At 31.7% G+C, this 19,158-nt stretch overlaps 2 protein-coding genes across 2 annotated transcripts; one reads left to right on the top strand and one right to left on the bottom strand.

Annotated features, from left to right (window-relative positions):
- Positions 1 to 2,985: 2,985 nt before the first annotated feature.
- Rrp47 (Ribosomal RNA processing 47) lies at positions 2,986 to 3,466 on the top strand. The gene has a single exon (XM_088205129.1). It carries the CDS (start codon positions 2,986 to 2,988, stop codon positions 3,424 to 3,426), a length of 441 nt encoding a protein of 146 aa, XP_088061255.1. The 3' UTR covers positions 3,427 to 3,466.
- On the bottom strand, positions 3,458 to 11,615 carry LOC148238110 (ADP-dependent glucokinase). The gene is made up of 3 exons (XM_088205128.1): positions 11,217 to 11,615; positions 6,112 to 6,539; positions 3,458 to 6,043 (listed from the first exon to the last, which is right to left on the bottom strand). The coding sequence occupies exons 1-3, from the start codon at positions 11,528 to 11,530 to the stop codon at positions 5,346 to 5,348; spliced, it is 1,440 nt and encodes a 479-aa protein (XP_088061254.1). The 5' UTR covers positions 11,531 to 11,615; the 3' UTR covers positions 3,458 to 5,345.
- Between the last annotated feature and the right edge of the window lie 7,543 nt (positions 11,616 to 19,158).

Here is a 19,158-nt window from a genome sequence, read left to right as displayed (position 1 = left end):
GTACTTATGTGCATCTTAAGTACTATAGAAATATCTATGTGTGTCATTTTTCAATCTGTATTATTCGATTTTTATCGATTTGTTGACCAAAAATATTCTGTATAATATAAATTAATTGATAATATTTGATGATGAACATTATATCATGGTTCATAGATATTTACATGTATTTTATTGTACCCATCGACTTAATTGGATATATGGACCAGGATAACTATTTTATTTTTTTGGAATCGACATACATTATCAACTTTACAAACTACGATATTTTGATATTGATTATAATATTATGTAATACGAGTTATTTGAAGATTAATATTTAATTGGTCAGTATTTTATTAAATGAATAGACAATCTTGTTTTACAGTATAAATTCTGCCAATACTGTGCATAGAAATATTGACATTTTCTCGTGCACACATAGGGTTTTGGTTCAATTCGTGTGGGACAATACACAGCTGTTCAGTTGATTTGTGTTTGTTCTTTTATTTTGTTTTCGTCTTTTTACTTATATGTGAATATGTGTGTGTGTACGTATATGAATTTGTATGTATGCATATGTATATATTTGTATGTATTTTAAAATTGTAATATATTTTATACTATTGACGCATTAGGTTAACCTGTCAGGTCACGATGGTCATAATTTAATAAATAAATAAATTAATTAATCAGTATAAATAATGAATAGGTCAGTAATACTAGATTTTTGATCACTATAAATCAAGTCTTTGGTTAGTATAAAAATGATATTTGATAAGTATAAACATAGACAGATCAGTATTTTTTTAAATTTGTTAAAAAACGAATTAATCTAATGAGGTTTAAAACTAGTTTTAAAACTATCATTGGATAAGGTTTGTGTTTTCTCAACTGTTACAATGAACGTTGCTTTTTTACATGTATTACGTCAGTCAAATAACAGTAATAAATTAAAAGCCAACCATTATTGTAATTATTGATCATCATATATTAAATGCCGATCTTATTATATCAAACTTATCATTTTGTTTCGATTACTGATTATTTATTCGTTGGTTTCTTGGCCATAAAACACATTGATAATGACCATGTACAATTATACTGACCATCAGTCAAAATAAAACTCACCCTGAGGTTAAAATACAGATCATATATTATATGACATATTATATAATATATATACTAGCTATTCTTTATAAACACTGACTAACTATTATTTATACTGACCAGTGTATAATGATTAAGTAATATACATAGTAACCATTTAATAATAAATACTACCCAAAAGTTGATTTAAATACTGATTTCAATAGTTTTTCATGCAATATAAATTAACTTAACTAAATTTAGTTTTACGCCACTTATTAGATTATAATATTATGTACGTATTTTCAAAAAAATATTTAAAAAAATAATCTTTTAATCTTCTTTATAACACTTAAAAACGTTAAATATTATATTACATTTTTAAAAAACCTAAACATATCTATTATTCGCGTTAGCTGATAAATTATTTGTGAAATTAATTTCGGTATATTGATTAGTATTATTTTTTATATGTAATGCGTTTTATTAAATTACTACTCTGTTTGGCATGTGTCGATGAAAATTAAGAAGGGAGGAAGAAGGCGCAAATTTTATTTTTCGCCCGGGGCGATTAATATCTTTTGGCCGGCAGTGTGCAGAAAACGCATTACAACAACCGATCAAATGTATTCACGTCTACAATATTTTGCATGTGTTTTGAGATTAGCGTTAAACAATAGTTTAGATGGCCTATTTTAGTCTTTGTTTGTTTGTTTCACGGTTGTGAAATTCGGACAGAAATGGTCCGTTCCATTTTTAACGTTCGCAGCATTTCACGAATACGTAAAATAAGAGTTTTGTATCGGGCAAACGTGTCGATTATTTATTTCAAAAATGTATTTTTTTTGTAGCCAAAACAGTTTTCTAAGAGCTCTGACTATTTTTAACTTTGTTTTATTTATTTGTTATGTTTGAGATGCATATAATATTCATTCATAGATAATAATCCTAGTTTTCTTTCGGGAAAAGGAAATCCCTAGTAAAAATATTGCTAACTTTGAAAAAGAGCTCGACATAAAATGCTTTTGAAACACTACTAACATTTAACGTATGTTGAAATGCCTATTATATCTAAAACATGCACTATCAGAAAAAAACATAAGATTGCACATGTACATCCTAATGAATCATAGATTTTTTGTGTATTTTCTTGATTAATTGATACAAAGACAAACGGTATAGAATGATTCATAGAAATGACACATTCAAGTTGTTCTGGCCTTCGTTTCTTTTACACAAATGGTTCCAAGGGCCGAAAAATTCAAGACGAGTTTTATTGGAGCGCGAGGTCGACTCTATCTAGGTATATGAATTTGACAAAGATACACAAAGTCAGAGACGGGAAAATCGTCCCCAAAATTCGAACAATTTCGATTTCATCTTGTTTTTTTAGGAGAATGGAATATTGCTATACGAATTGTAATTTTATTTTTTGTAATACAAATTATTTTGTTCCTTTGTGGCTTCCATAAATTAAATCACATATTGGGGGGGGGGGGGGGTAGGTCAGCGGAATTTTGAGTGTGAAACAAACAAGAGTCTGCCTTAATGACATCTTATGACATACAAGGGCGGGAAGGGAGGTAAAAATTCACAAAACCCTGTGACATAATTTAAGCAAGCCGAATATAATTGCTGTTTCTATGTCATTAATGAATAATAGAAATAGCAATGGACTCAAGCTAGATCCTTGAGCTCTTATATCGTTCTGAAAATGAGTTTTCATAATTGACGAACTGATATGTATTGGTCAAGTAATTCGAGAATAGGTTTAAGAGACCTTAAGAAAATCAGGTTTTTTTCACAATGCCCTGTTTAAAATTCCAAATTTTGCCATCGAGAAGCTAAGAAAATAGTAACTATTTTTTCTAATGGCAACATTAAATACCGCGTGTTTGACACTGACAGTTACTTGCGATGGGCGAAGACGCTTTAGATTTTGGCGAAGCCGCTACAGACTCCGTATTAGTGTCAAAATGTAACGCATTGAACGACTGGTTGCAAAAAATAGACGGACATCTCGCATCCGGAGAACAATATCGAAAAAACACTGAGGACATGACAATCGAAGAGCGGATAGAATACAACTTATTCGCCATGTTCGCCGTAAATTCGTTATTCTGGATAAAATTGAAATTGCAAGGTATAGATCCGAATACGCACCCGGTCAAAAATCACATCGATAAGGTTCGAACGCTCATGCAGAAGAAGCAGCAGATTCATGACAAGAAACTCAGACCGATGTTGAACCAAAAAGCCGCCAGCAGATTCATACGCAACGGTTTGTGGCAGCCCAAGAAGGACAGTAAAGACATTGACGCGCAACCGCTTAATAAAAAAATCAAGTTCAACGATTAGATTCTATATTGTAATGTAAATAAAAGACTGATTGACAAAATGGAATATTTTTTTATTCATTAACACGTAACAAACACTGAACACCGACACAATGACTATACATTTATTTTAAAACAATTTATATACACACATTCAATCGAATGTTAAAATATACTTTTTTTTTTCTATTAACGAATGTATATTTTAATTATTCACTAGCAGGATAATGATCCAAGTCAAATTATAAAATAATAGTAGAATGTAAAAATTAATAAATAATAAAGCGGAATGTATATAACTGATTATATAGTTTTGGAAATAATAAAATGGTTATTTTGTATTAAATGGAATGAATTATAAATTTATCATGCATAATTACATAATTGACACAGCGCTATATTTTCACGACTAATCTTAAATGTAATACTTAGTGAAATATTGCTGAACATATCACCGTTTCTTTACAAATAATATTTTACAACAAACGATAGAATATCAAAATTCTTATAAAGTTGTTTAATTCAATTCAGTCAAATGACATGCAAAAATACGACTAACACAAAGTAAGCAAAACTTCCACCTTTAGCAGTTTTGTCGAATCAAAACCTATTACGCAAATGTAAAACAGTGCGTTGAGCATAACAAGTTCGAGTAAACGAGTGAAGCGTTGGGTGCATTTTTAAAAATGCAATACATGTAAAAATCTGATATTTAGTTAAGGAATAAACATGTAAACCTATCGACTAAATATCTATGTTAACTGATTATGTCAGTTAACATGTTATTCCCTTGAAGTTTTATATATTTATAATATATGCAGGTGAGTCAAATAAAAACCTTAAAATTGCAGTGTAGATTCAAAACACTGCTCTATTGTCCTGTCGACTGGTAGTAGTGTTACATATAATTTTAAGACTGGGCGACAGGTGGCAGTGTAAAAGATCAGTAGTAGCTTAAAATTGCTGCTGCCCTTGCAACACATAGCGGAGTGGAGCACAGGAACGTAATGTGCCACCTTTTGAATTTGGTAAAATTTTTTTAATGAAATACTATGAATTTTAATGGAATTGAAATATAAAGAAAACGACCTTTGACTATCCAACTTTTGAACCCCCTTGGTTTATCCCAAGAAGAAAATTAATCGCCGTTGCAGAGGGAACGCTCGTTACCAAGAGTTTCCTCTGCAACGGCGTTGATACTATTTTATTGCTTTTGACGTGGATTTTTGACTTCTGAGAAGTGATAATTGTTTTTTGCGCTCTCCTATTTCTCAAAAATTGGTTTATATATGCTTCACTCGATTCTCCCCTGGAAAAACTAAAATGACGTTACTGGTGTAGTAATTTTTCATTCGTTTTTGAGTAGTGAAACCAGTGGTATAAGTCAATGACTAATATCTGAAAAACCTATGTTCAAATTCCATATAACCTCTACTTGTTTTAAATTTTTATCATGTTTGGGAGGTAGAGAATTAGGGATTATTATATAATTAGAGTTTAAATAAATCGTCACAAATTAGATTTACCTAGTTTTTAGGTATGAATATCTTGATGATTAATTAAAATCGTACAAAAAATTCTTTAATAATGAGCTAAATTTATAGCTCACATCTGTATATAAAAATACATTGACAAATGAAAGTTTAGTATAGTGATACACGTCTGTCATTCCAGCAAATGACGAGTGGACTAGTTATGATGTGAGATTATCTTTTAGATAAGATAAAATATTTAATTTTTTTATTTGACTCTCATACATATTTATGTCAATTAGATCACTTCTTCGTTGATCGATCAAAGAATTTTGCCAAAATGCACCCAACGTTGTGCCCAGACTAGTTATTGTGTAAAAAATATGCATTATATATTACTGGCCGAGGCCGTTTATCACAGTTTGTAAATGCAATTATTTTTACGTGTTGACCTTTATTATCTGCAATGTTAGATTTGCAAAGCTAGACCGGCCGCCGATATGTTATCTCCGGCTCCGGCTGTTTGTCGAGCATTAGTGCATACTAAAACTGGCGCTATGCAAATTTCAATATCGACCAACTTGCCGAGTATGTTCAGCCGTTCGTCCCAACAAGACACGGGATCGTCGGGATTGAAATTGATTCTATCAGCGTTGTTTTTGATTGCCGAAGTCGCAAAGCTATCGTCCATTACTAGCTTGGTTCTGTCCGGAATGACCGATTCAGTTCCGCAAACGTGTCTGTAAGCTGTTAACGAAGCCTTAGCCGCCGCCGCTTTGGACCGCTTCCACGCAGATCCTTTCAAGGTCAAAATGGCTTGATAAGCCAGCGTGTGTACATGGATTCTAGACAATTTTCTACTGTCTTCTATATCCGAGTTGATCGAGTGAATCAATTTAAATAGTTGTCGCATTTGATCCAAAGCAGTGGCGACTCTCGGATTCGAATTGGTGACGATACTCACGTTGCCGTATTCCAACGTTTGGTAAAGGTTAGCAAGTTCCTGTTCGTTCATACCTAATGAGTCGCAATATGGAGTGATTATGTTTGCCAAGTCGACGACCAACTTCATTTCGACATAACTCGCCATTTCGAAATGAATAAGAGTCGACGGTTTCTGATCCATGAGTTGATCTCTAAGTTTACCCAAACGCGCCTCACGAACGCCTGGAATAAATTATGTAATATATATCATACTGACGAATGCTAATCAAATATTTAAGATAAATATTTACCTTCTGCAAATGGATAGCTGTCCATCATTTGTAATCCACTGACTACGAGTAAATTAGCATCGAACTCCGGCAGCTGTTCTCCGAAAGCTTCCAAAGAACTAACAGTCGGATTATTTTCGTCATTGTGTATAATGTACCTATTGGCTCTCGGTGCTTTATAAGGTCCCCATATAGCGTCAGCCTTATATTCCAATATTAAATGAATGTCATCTTTTTCGATCAGTTCTCCGTCGGTCGTTTTCAATTTTTTCGGAAGAGTATTTTTGAGTCCAGCGCTCATTTTTGATGCTAATAAGACGTTGCAGCCTTCGATTAAGAAACGAGCTGCCATCACTGGAGCATTTCCACCTACTGCCCATAATGCTGATGGATGCTTTTCGGCTTGAGCAACCAATTGATCGAATAAAGAACTGTTTGACATAAATCGTCTGAAATTAAAAAAAAACCTTATGAATTGTATATAATAACTATAAAAATTACAATGTAAGAGTATTCAGCTAAGATAATTAGATGTAATTAAGTGTGCAGAAAATTGGGGGCAGCTGTATAAATTAATTTAGTGTTTAAATTGAAAGCGAGATATGACAAGTGCTTTGAATAAATAAACTCGTTTGTATTCTAATTTGATGGATTATGACCAACAAATTTATTTATATTATACGCTTGAGTCATAAGTTCATGCCTGATTCAAATATTCAATGAATTTAAATAGCTGCTTGTAATCTTTGATACACGTTTCGCTGGCTTGAAAGAAGACCGTCATAACATAAAATTCAGCATAAGCATTTCAAAATTTGCATTTTGAACTTAAACCTGAATGTAAAAGAATTGTTATTCAAATTGAAAACATTAATATTTGATATCATTGGACATGAAAACATTCTTTGTTCATAAATGGCAACTACGCTGTTTCAAGTTATATCTTTCTCTTTTGTAAAAGTTATTTTTTACATTAAAACTGGTCTTGTTTATGACCAACAATTAATTTAATAATTTATATTTCAAACACTATGTTCACCCATTGGCGTTCAAAAGTTTTCTGTTAAGCACTACACAATCACTGATAGTAAATGAGTTTCATTAATGATAACTATATAGACCAGATCGAAAGACTTAGTCCTCTTCAGCCATCTTTTCAAGTTGTCCACATTGATGAGTTTGCTGCCTCGATGTTGATGTGCTATTGAACCTCGTTTCATGTTTAGCAGCAAAACGTTTTAGCACTGGCAACGTCTTCAACACCTAGGTCACGATGTATGTCTCTATCGCGACCATACCACAGAGCATTCACAATGTTTTATAACAATTTAGTTTGATTTTTTTTAATCATTATAATGTGGAACTGTTTAGCACATCCCCAGTTGTACGCCATAGCCCCAACTGGTTCCAGTATTGGATTTTACTGTATATTGATAGTTTGGAGTCTCTTCTAATGAAGTATTTTTTTCAACCTTTTTGTTGCGTTCCATAAATAATATTCTGAATCTTTATCTGCTGTTAAATTATTTAGGTAATTATTGAATATTATTTTAGCTTCTGAATTTTTCGTTTTAATTGTTGTGCTTTATTATTTAGAATATTTTTATCATCAGGATCTATGGCTTGATGCCATATTCTCCTTGCCCTTTTTGTATTTATCAGAGTTATTATCTCTATTGTGTAATTATTGCTTACTGTCTTATGGGTGAGTTCTTTAGTATTGTTCCAAGCTGCTTTTTGTATGTCCTTAAAGTAGTTTTTTGAGTTGAATCATTTTATCTTGACTTGCATTTACAAACATAAACCAAAGATTATATTATTATATTTCCATTTAATTAATGCAATATTGATAATTACAACGTAGAAGTTCTGACACTCCCACGACAGTCAAGATACAAAAGTTACCAAGATAATTATATATGAGTAATAGCTTGTAACATGTTGAGCATTTCTAGTTGTTTCACATAGAAAAAATATGTGACGATCTTCTTTCAAACTGTATATTTGATTATAATTGATTTATTTTACATATTTATTTGTTCTTGCTTAGTTTCATTTTTAAATACTTAATACAATAAATTAAATAAATAGTCCATAATAAATTAAAAAGTAAAGCTCTCTACATAATGCATATCTTATCTTATTGATAAGATGCACATTATGTACACATGTCATCTCTCTTTTTCTCTAAAGTGAAAGTTGTAACATTTCTGATTATAGTAATAATAAATATTATTTAATTTACAAATTTTCATGTACTTTCATAACCACACAATACAACTTTTTGCTTTTGTAAGTATGCACCAAACTATCATATGGCGAGTTTATTAATTTATAATTATGTGATATTGCCTTAATTAGCGAGTCTTAAAAATTATGAGTCTTTTGGAATCATTATCTAAATAGCTATGTTTGAAAATTTATTTTATATCCGATTCTTTATTTAATGAACCAGAAATCTTCAACAAAGTAGTAAAAGTCAATGTTTTGGATTTCGGCAACCAAAAGGTTAAATGTCTATTAAATTAAGGTGACCAGATTTTGAGAACATTAAAGGACTAAAAATAAAAAGTTTATTATATCTGCAGGAGCTAAAAAGGGGTTATTTCAGAAATCTATGTTCAAAAGCTATTTTGATCATTTTTGCTAAGCGACTTTTTAGTGAGTCCCCAGTTATTTCTCTTCACGCATCTGTATCTCTTTTTTTTTAAATAAATATAAAATATGAAGTACAATAATATTTAATTATTAACAAAAAACAATTTTTAAATAATTCGTAAACTCGTTTTAAAAAATTAATTTGTTTAAAAAAATAATCATCATAGGACATCACAGAATTTTGTTTGCAAAAACCATCTCGGAATTTTTGTTTGAGGAAGACAAATTACAGTGGAAGCAAAGAAAATTTTGTTCAAAGTATCTCAGAAAATTTTTTAAAGGAAAAAATTGTTACGTGAGTTAAGAAAAGGTTATTTTAGAATTTTTTGTTCAAGGAAGACAAACTTAGATGAGCACAATCCTCCTCAAAGGAGGACGTCGCCGCTATGTCAGTATTCCTGTTTAGTTCATCGCTTTGAATACTTTTGCATCCTACATACAATTAAATAGATTTGTTGAGAGTTATTCATGGGGTGTTCACTGTTCTGAACAACGCTTGCTCGCTTTAGCTCGTATGCACCTAACCTGTTCAACAGTTTTGGTATGAGTGAGATATTTTGTAAGATATTTCTAAAATAAATAATTTATTGCCAATTTATATTTTTTTAATTCACGTTATCGTAATATATTTTAATTCTAACCATATGCTATTTTTATTCTAACCATTTGATATTTATTTTGACCCTGAATAATTTTATTAATATTATGACCAAGTTTTGACTTTTATTCTGACTAATTGATTTAAATTCTGACAATTTAATTTGTTGCCATTTTTAACTGGCATAAAATAACTTTATAAATATTTGGTATTCCCAAAAGCATTTTGTTTTATTTTAATACTGTACTTTGGCAGTGAGTTAATGTGCAATCTTTTTTATTGTTAGTAAAATACACTGTGTTTCAATCACAACAGAAACAATAATTGTTTAACCCCTATTTTAAAATGATGATTTAAAAATTGAGCTACTAGTACTGCAAAAACATAAACAGGGTTTATAAAGATAAAGTGAGTATTCAAATGACGAATTACAAACTGTGGGGAGATATCGATTTGAGTAAAAAAACCACCAGTGGAGAATTATAATATAGACTTCATTCAGTATTTTACATAAATCGGCAGTATATCGGTATTGAAAAAAGTTCAGAATACAAATTAAAAAAATAACTTGAGATACTTTTTTTAAATATGTAATAAGTGGTGACGTAAAATGGATTTTTCACGATGAACAAGCGCATTTAAACAATGCTATCCTGAGGTTAATTACCTGAATCAATTTCTAATGTTAATTTGTATTACAAAAGACCTTACTTTGTATTATGTGGAATATTTGTGCTGGAAAATTATATTTGCTTGATATTATTCTTTGGTTAATTCAACACTTCTTAACACTATTCCGGCTGTTGAAAGTTCAAAGATAGACCAGTCATATAAGTCGGTGACTAATACATGAAAGATTCTGAGAAGCAAAAATAGACAATAAAAAAAGTATGTGTTGGGTGTTATCAACATTGTTTATTACAATACGTAATTACAGCAGTTAATAAAATGAGAAGCCATACACTTGGTATTTTTCCATTAAAAACAACGTAGATTATGTTTAAATGGATTTTATATGTTTTTTGAAAATAATGACAATTTATTACGATAAAACTAAGCTTAAATGTGATTTATAATATTTAATAGATTTGTATAGCAAATTTAGAAAAATTAATTTACAACTGAATTTTATCAAAATGAAAGCTGATATTTGTCTTGATTTATTGTATTATCAACATTAGGGGATACTCTGAAATAAACTTATTATAACCAATTTAATTTTTGATTGCATTCGTCATTCTATTACTTTTAAATAAAAAAAGGAACAGATGAACAAAAGAACTAAAAATTATGAGAATAAAGATTGCGGTTATGAAATATAAAATTGTGATGAATATCAATATTTTTATATAAGAATTCATTTGTTTACATTGTTTATATTGAGCAAATAGTTTCATTGATAGAACTTTCTTGATTGGTCACGTAATTAATTTAAGCGAAGACATTCTAAATTTGGATGAAATATAGTAGTAGTGTTAGTATGTATAAAAATATCAGGCAACACAAAAATGCTGATGATACACGTTCTAAAACAGTGGGTGCCAATCTTTTGGACCGCACAGACCACTAAACTTAAAATTTTGTGTCCCCCAGATCACTACCAGGATATTTTCATAAAAGTAACATTCTAAATATGACATGGTACTTGTTTTTGTACTCTATCAAATAAATGTATATTGATTATGTATAAATAATTAAGTATATAATGGTCCTGTTATATAAAAAAAATCATAATAAATATTTAGTTTATTTCGTCACATACGGTCTGTACTGGCCGGATATAAAATCTTTTAACAAAACGTTTAATTAACGCACGGGTATGTGAATAATCCCTATTTAGCCTAATTGTTAATGGAAAAAAACGACTCACTCAGCGGCAGCTCCGTGTCTGAAGTAATACGCAAAACTTTTGTGAAGTTCGGCGAGGGTTGTTATGGTGTCGAAGTGCTCGGGTTCTCCGTAGCCGGCGTCATAAGGCAAAAGCGGTATCGCTTCGGCGAATATGTCATAGCAAGCTCCGTAGCCTACAGCTACAGAGGGAACTTTAGCAGGCGCATCTTCAAAAGTTTCCAGAGCTTTAAGTTCTTGGGCCACTCGCAGCAAAGTGGACTCTTGCGGTCGTAGCAGCCACGCTATAAGAGCGACGACCAACACAGAGCCTACCTTGACCGCGCGACTGGTCATTTTGAGTGGCGACTGAAAGCCCGAAGGCTTCGACTGCCGGCAACCTGCACCGCCACGTCAACCGGCAAACAAGATAACTAGTTATGCGCCACTGTGCGCTCGTTATTTGTGTTTGACGTTTCGTTACATCGAACCTTTAATTAAAAATTTGCCAAAATGATAAATTATCAGAAAAAAGCTAATTATGCAGTTAATAAAACTACGTAAATAATCACAAAGCTGCTATTTATAAAAAAAAACACTTTTTATTTAAAAAAGGGGTAATATGGAACATTACTGAGCAGTTCACAAATATGGATCTTAAAGTAATAAAAAATAGATTTTTGTATTTTAGCAAAAAGTAAATAATTAAATTGGTGCATACGAGGCGAGGAAAATTTTCATGTGGTTTATGAGAGAGCATTACATGCCCAAAAATTGACTGTTTGTAGTCAGGCGGCGTCACTGGGCCTTACATTTTTGAAAACGATGAAGGTCAGATTGTAACAGTCAATGGTAAGGCTATAGGCTCATGATAACCGATTATTTTTGGCATGAAATCGAAGATATTGATGTGGAATATATATGGTTTCAGCAAGATGGTGCAACTTGCCACACATCGGGTGCAACGTTGGATGTTTTGCGTGAAAAGTTACTAGGCCACATTATTTCACATTTTGGAGACATCAACTGTCTGCCAAGATCATGCGATTTAAGGCTGTTGGATTTTTTTGTGGGGTTACGCTGATAGTCGTGTCTACGCCGACAAACCAGAAATATTGGAACATCTAAAAACCAACGTCCGCTGAGTTATAGCCGAGATACCGCCTAAAATATATGTCGGTAAAGCACTTCATTGGTATTTTTCTTTATGCTTCCATACGTTATATGTTAACCATAAAAAATATGCAGCTTTCTGCTCAATGTAAAATTCAATAGATTATATTAGACGACATATCCGCGTCTAATTTGTATGATTTTCTACAAATTGGTATGCAAAATGGCCGCCCCCTCTCGATCCATTTCTCATCGTTGTTCACAATCGATTTTTTTTCGATTTACGATCGTTTCTTTGCACAAACTTCTCACGGCCGTATGATAGTGTGTTTTTTCGTCGTTACTCTGCATCGGCATAACATCTCAATAGCTGCCGCCGCCCATTCTGCATCAAATTAACGACGTTAAACGAAACCCATACGTCTCTGGTTGAAGATAAATCACGGACTTTCATCTCTGCGCGATTATTTTTCTTTTGCACACGTTTCCCACAGCGGCGCTGCGTTTTGATAAAGTATATAAAATAATCATTTCTTTCAGGTGTTATTGTTGCGAAGTGAACGTGTGAACACGGACGATGTGAATGTGCATTGTGTTTAGAAGGAAATTCGTTTTGAAGCCAGCCGCGGGCAACAGTGGACTTTCGAACGAGTGTGATCTTCGAAATTACCCACAAATAATAATTCACAATCACGATCGGATTCGAAAGGGTCGGATAAAAAAACGGACACGCGTTCGAAAGTCTGGGCTTTTTTACTTTCGTCCGATTTGAGTTTGATCCACTTCGATGATTCACATATGCTGTTTCATCGTCCACAAAAAGGCTACATTAAAATATTGTCTGATACATAAAAATTGCGCCTGAAGGAGCAATTAGACGCACCTGCGGGCTGGAACGGGGTGTTGTTATAGTGCATTTTTCTCTTTGAGTGCTACTCAATGTTCGGGTCTATTTTTTCTTATATTTGATATTTTACTTGTTTCTAAATATGAATTTATTTTTGAGTAATATTATAAATAGTAAATCAAATGTACAAATCTCACTTCTCTGAGAATTGTTCATTCAATTACCATAGAATGTCAGTGTTCTATTGAAAGAAAATGAAGATCTCACAATATTATTGTTTCAATTAATTAAATGCAAACTTTTTTGTGTTTTATTTTTTGCAATTTGTATGTATTTTTATGGGTAAACAATACAGGTTGCTTTTTACGGTGTTTTTATGCAAATCGTTGTTATTATGCGCTAGCTAAGCCGCTGATGTCGCAGATGATTTCACTCGGATGAGTCAGGGGTAAAGAAATATAATAACTAAAATAAATGCAATGATACAATAATAACTATGATTATATGCACTTAAATAAGCGATGCTCATAAACTTATTTGAGGAATGACCTAATATTTTAACAGAACCATTATAAAATTATCGAATAAAATAAAATGACTAGTATTATAATTTATTATAGCAAGGATTTCCAAAGGAATTGCGGGTATTAACCCGCTTTGGGGTGGTCGCCAATTATGGCGACCACCCCAATGCCTTTTACGTCTCGTGTTGAAGTAAAGGATTTACTTCTCATCTTCAGTAACAATTTGGCTTAAAAATGATTCTTAATTATTGGCATATTGAGATTCGCTGCGAGAGGTTTTTCTCAGACAATTTATGAGATACCAATATTCTGTAAATTAACACCTTTCCTAACTTTTTAAATGTCTGTGAATTGATGTAAGCGAAACGTTAAGCTTTTGTGCTAGTTTCTATATCATTAAGCTCGGACCTGCTTTGATGGCAGCCCTAATATCCTCACTAACAACCAGTCGAAATTCATAGAACGAAGTTTTAAAATCACATTTGACACTTAAAAATTTAATGGCATCACAGACCATTGCATTACAGATGTTTTTAACTGCTATTGTCGCATTAGGACCGAGTTGAAACTCATTAAGCATAATATAACTTAACTAAGATTATTTTATCTACACTGCCATTGTTGCTTTAGGATAGATAATATCGAAACAAAAAATATTCCGTTATTAAATAGCAGCATTGATACGACTACTATTGAGAAACACCAAAAAAATGGTGAAATTATTGTTAATTTATAAAAAGTTATACATTTTTACAAATATAAGAAAAAAACATAAGGACAAATGTGAAAATCTATTTCGAGCATAGCTGAATTTCGGTACATGAAATTATGTTATTATTACATTTTTTGGATAATATTTAATTAATTAAATTAAATTTTAACAAAGATAGGTGTCGCTAGTTTCGCCATTTTACTCAATGATTGCAATCATTATTATTAAAAAGCAAATTATCATCATTATTTATATATAAATATAAATTACAGTTTACATTTTTTCAACAGACAATTTGTTTCAATCTTCGCGAAATAGAAAGCAAAATGGATAATATAATAATACGATATGAAGAAGATTATAAAAAACTTTTGATACGTCTTCGTGGCGGCGATAATGAGATGGCGTGACGATGGTCAATTTCAGCTGAAAGTAAACGCTGTGCGAAGCACGAACGCCATAGATTGTCAACACTGGCAATACAATGGCCTGACTAGAATTGCACAATTATTATCCGGCTGCCATTATTTCGAGTCGATTGACACGTTATTCAATGCACACGAGACGTGTGTGAATGTCTTTCTAAATACGTACAATAAAAATATATTGTCACAATAACGTGACGCCACTGACCGAAGATAAAAACCATTCAGTAAACCCATTCAATGCTAATAATGCTGCACAAAAAATCGGGGATGAAAAGAGTCATCTTTTTTATATTATGAAAGTTCATTGAAAGCAAACATAGTACTCGTTCGCCTTGAACTAAATAATTAAATAAAATCGCATTATGCATTGTGTTATTTATTTTTAATTAATAAAGCAAGCACGCATTAAAACAATTATTATGCTACATATATGTATAATGCTTGACATCTTCAAGGACGTCTTGATTTGTTTTAGAAATACAATTAATGAAATTATTGTTGTGCTTCTTTTGTGAGAAATTGCATTTAGCGATTTTATATGGGGCAGAATTAATTTATTTACTTAATTCGATTCATGGCCGTCGATTGCCGTTTTACGATTTAATCATCCAAATTAAATTTTAAAAAAACACGATAAAAAATTCATTAGAAATCTAAAATAGGCATTTTTTTACCTTAAGATGCTTAAAAATAAGGTACATGCTTAGAATATCGGCATCCCGCTCAGAAACCAATGGCTATGAACTCTCTGTTGCGTCACATTGACGAAGACGGCAGGTGGGGGCATTTCCCTTACCTTGAATTTGGCCATAAAAATGTCATTTAATGAAACACTATGAATTTGAATGAAATCTAAATATTAAAAAAACGAGCACAAAACGTTACCACTTTAACGGCGTCGGCACGATTTTATTGCTTTTGACGTGGATATTTGACTTCTGAGAAGGGATAATTGTTTTTTGCGCTCACCTATTGGTCAAAATTCGGTTTAGATATGCTTCATGTGATTCTCAGTTACTATTAGTCATAATATTTTGCTTGAATTTAATGATTATTAATTTAGTCATTTCATAATTTTTAAAAATAAATAATTTATTTGTAGTAAAATAAGAAAAATATTTTTATAAATTAATTAATTTGAAATAATAGCCAATTTTAATATTATATTGAATGAATATTTAATTATTCAATTAAATATATTCATTTATTAATTATTAAAATAAATAATTAATTTTATTTTTTGATTTCTTGTTCGTCATTTAACTAAATAGATTAAATTTTATTACATGTGTGTTGTTTTTAATGAATATTAAATTATTTAATTAAATATATTCATCTCATATAAACGTCTTGATTTTTACGTGATTTAAAAGCAGGGACGTCATTTGGGAAGGTGGAGTGGGTGTCAGGTGAGAACATTTGCTTTCTTCTTGAATTGGGCCAGAAAATGCATGTCATTTAATGAAATAATATGAATCGAAATATTGAAAAAGCGATCACTGACTGGCCAACTTTTGCCTCCTCCTGTAAAATGCTGAAATGACGTTTCTGGACATTGCTGGCTTGGCCCTAACGGCTATCAAAGCGGCCAACAATGTTTTGCTATATAAGTCCGTTTTAAAATTTAAACAGGTTAGGTGCGAAAAGGCGATAGCGAGCGAGCGTAGGTCAGAACAGTGAATCTACTCAAAAGGAGGATTATATAAATTGTATTAAACCAGTTTAAATTTTAAAACAAATTTATGTCACAAAACATTGTTTGTCGCTTTCGTAGCTGTTAGGACCAAATCAGAAATATGACGTAGCGTCTTGAGAGTTCATAACCATTGGTTTCTGAGCGTGGCACTGACAAGTATCAAAAATAATGTGTGCTATTATAATAAAATACATTTTAACCCACGACCTATAAGGTAATGAAATTTCTATTTTGTGAATTTTGAGATGTGGCAAAAATATTAAAGTATAAAATGAAGTTAATTGCCAGGTTAAATATATGTAAGCTCAGCGACTTACAATATAACCAAATTTTACAACAAATAACTACCACTGAGTTAGATTATGTTCTGACCTGATTTTTTTATTTTTATATACTGCAAATGTAATTTATTATTCATTATTATTATTGTACAGTTGCATAATTATTATTATAAATATATTTAAGTATTCGTAACCTTATTTGTCACTGAAGAATTCAGTTGACTCCGAGGATCGGGTTAAAATATAGATTCCGGACGTCATAGAAGAAGGAAGCAACAATTTTCTGTATCAAGTGGAAGTTCTTGATGAAGTGTTGACGGTAGCGAATTCCAAATATAAGTGGCAAAACAGGTGATATGTATGCGCTGGGTAGTAAGAGTTTTTTTCATCCATTTTCTCATTTGCATCAGGACACTGTGCAACTCAAAGCTAGGACCGACATCCTACCTGGGCTGTCACGAGCGATAGCCGCAGTTGGATTAACCATTACGAGGTCTAATGGTATTTTTGAGCTGTATAGAACAGATTTTATCTAGAAATAAAAATTAAAAGTTTCAGAAAGGAAGCCAACAATATTGCTGACAATACAAATCGACTGCGTAGGACTTGTTATTATATTCAACCTCGTCCAATGAGGCAAGACTAGTCTGTATGTGATTAAGGGTTATATATGGATGACATTTTCATGACAATAAGCTGACAATTGTGATAGAAGTAATGATTGATATGGTAATTTTATCGAAAACACTGCTATAATTGCATTCTTTCTTCATACTTGAAATTATTTTACAGTATAATAACGCTCTTTATCATGTTTTCTATTTGTTTATGGAAGTTTTCACATCCAAGGCATAATTGTTCATTATATAATTGCAACTATTTCCGTTTATGAGAATTGGGTCATTCGCGCGCATAAGCCGCGCCATCACAACACTATTTACAACCTTAACATGTCAATTAGATTTATAATGCTCTTGGCGATTTAGTGAATTTATTAATTCATAAATATCCATACGAAAACAAGTTTAATAAAGAATTTAGAGCAAACATTTTATAAATTTTTTTTCTGATAAATTTAACTAGCTCATATTTTTAATGGCGTCATTATTAATCATGAATATTATTAATTTACTGTTGTATAAAGTGTTATTTTTATTACTATCTTCTGGAATAATTTGTTATCACAGTAAAACGTGTTTTTTTTAATACTTTATTTTTAAATAAAACTAACAACATTACAAAAAAATTTCGTGTTAACAAATTTAAATAAATAAATTTACGTACAATTGACATGAAGCTACTCAATAAGATACTTATTTATGGATATAAATACATACACAAGCGCAGGATGACATGTGCGTTATTAAGAGGCGAAGATTGACCATACAGTCTGATTGGGCAAAATAAACCAGTTCACCACTAGTCACTAGAAAACATATTAAATGGGTTGCATAAGCTCAGACTATAACACACAATCATTTCCAACGGCGCAAACGTCAGCTTTTTAGAAACTCTGGCCCTTTACGGCTATTTCGAAGTTGCTACACCACTTAAATATATTTAGACTTTATCTTATTTCCATCTGTGGGGAACCACACAGATACCCTCGTTTGTGGGAGATCTTATTCTTGAAATTCGCGTTAATTACTCTGACCAAAAGTCATTATTTAGCAAATATAATAAACTAGAAAATAGTGCGAGCACACAGGTTCTCATTACGGCTAGAACTAAAGAGTTCCCCATAAATAGCACGCAGGGATTCTCTGGTGCATTGAATGAACATTTCTTTGTTTCGAAACGGTCATGTGAGGCAATATATCATTGAAGGTCCACAACATTCCCGTTATACAATTCAACCATGGAGATATCTTTAAAGCAAATGTCACTTTCTAAAGGCGAATACTTATTTCGTTGCTCTAAAAAGCGAGTGCAACGATTGGCTGAATGATCGCTGCATTGTGATTGGTCAGCAAGCTTTGCAGCCTTAAATACTTAAGCCTGGACTCCAATGAGAAGTCATTTGGCAGACTCCGACAGACATTCAATGAAATTAGCAGACGACCGCCAGTCCGCTGGCATCATAAGATTCCCTATCGAGCTCGACGATTTACCGTTACATTTTAATTAGAATCCACTACTATTTGCCTCTCAGCCAAACACCATGGGGGTGTTACCCTGCGCTTCTAAAGAAATATTCACCATTTTATTTTTAATATATAATAATGCTCTTTTCTTATAATAAATACAAATATTTTATTGCTTTTGGAAACAACAATAGTAGGAACACATTTAATAATGTCTACAATAATTATATTTGTTAAAAAAATCTTTGAAATTCTGCGCAAAATTAAAAAAAATCAGATACATAAGTAGCAAAATTATGG

This window comes from Plectrocnemia conspersa, unplaced genomic scaffold (assembly GCF_051122295.1).
Source record: "Plectrocnemia conspersa isolate PC_06_02 unplaced genomic scaffold, ASM5112229v1 ptg000002l, whole genome shotgun sequence".
Taxonomy (NCBI): domain Eukaryota; kingdom Metazoa; phylum Arthropoda; class Insecta; order Trichoptera; family Polycentropodidae; genus Plectrocnemia; species Plectrocnemia conspersa.
Note: the sequence above shows the minus strand (reverse complement) of the source record. Positions and strands in the feature narration are given on the sequence as shown.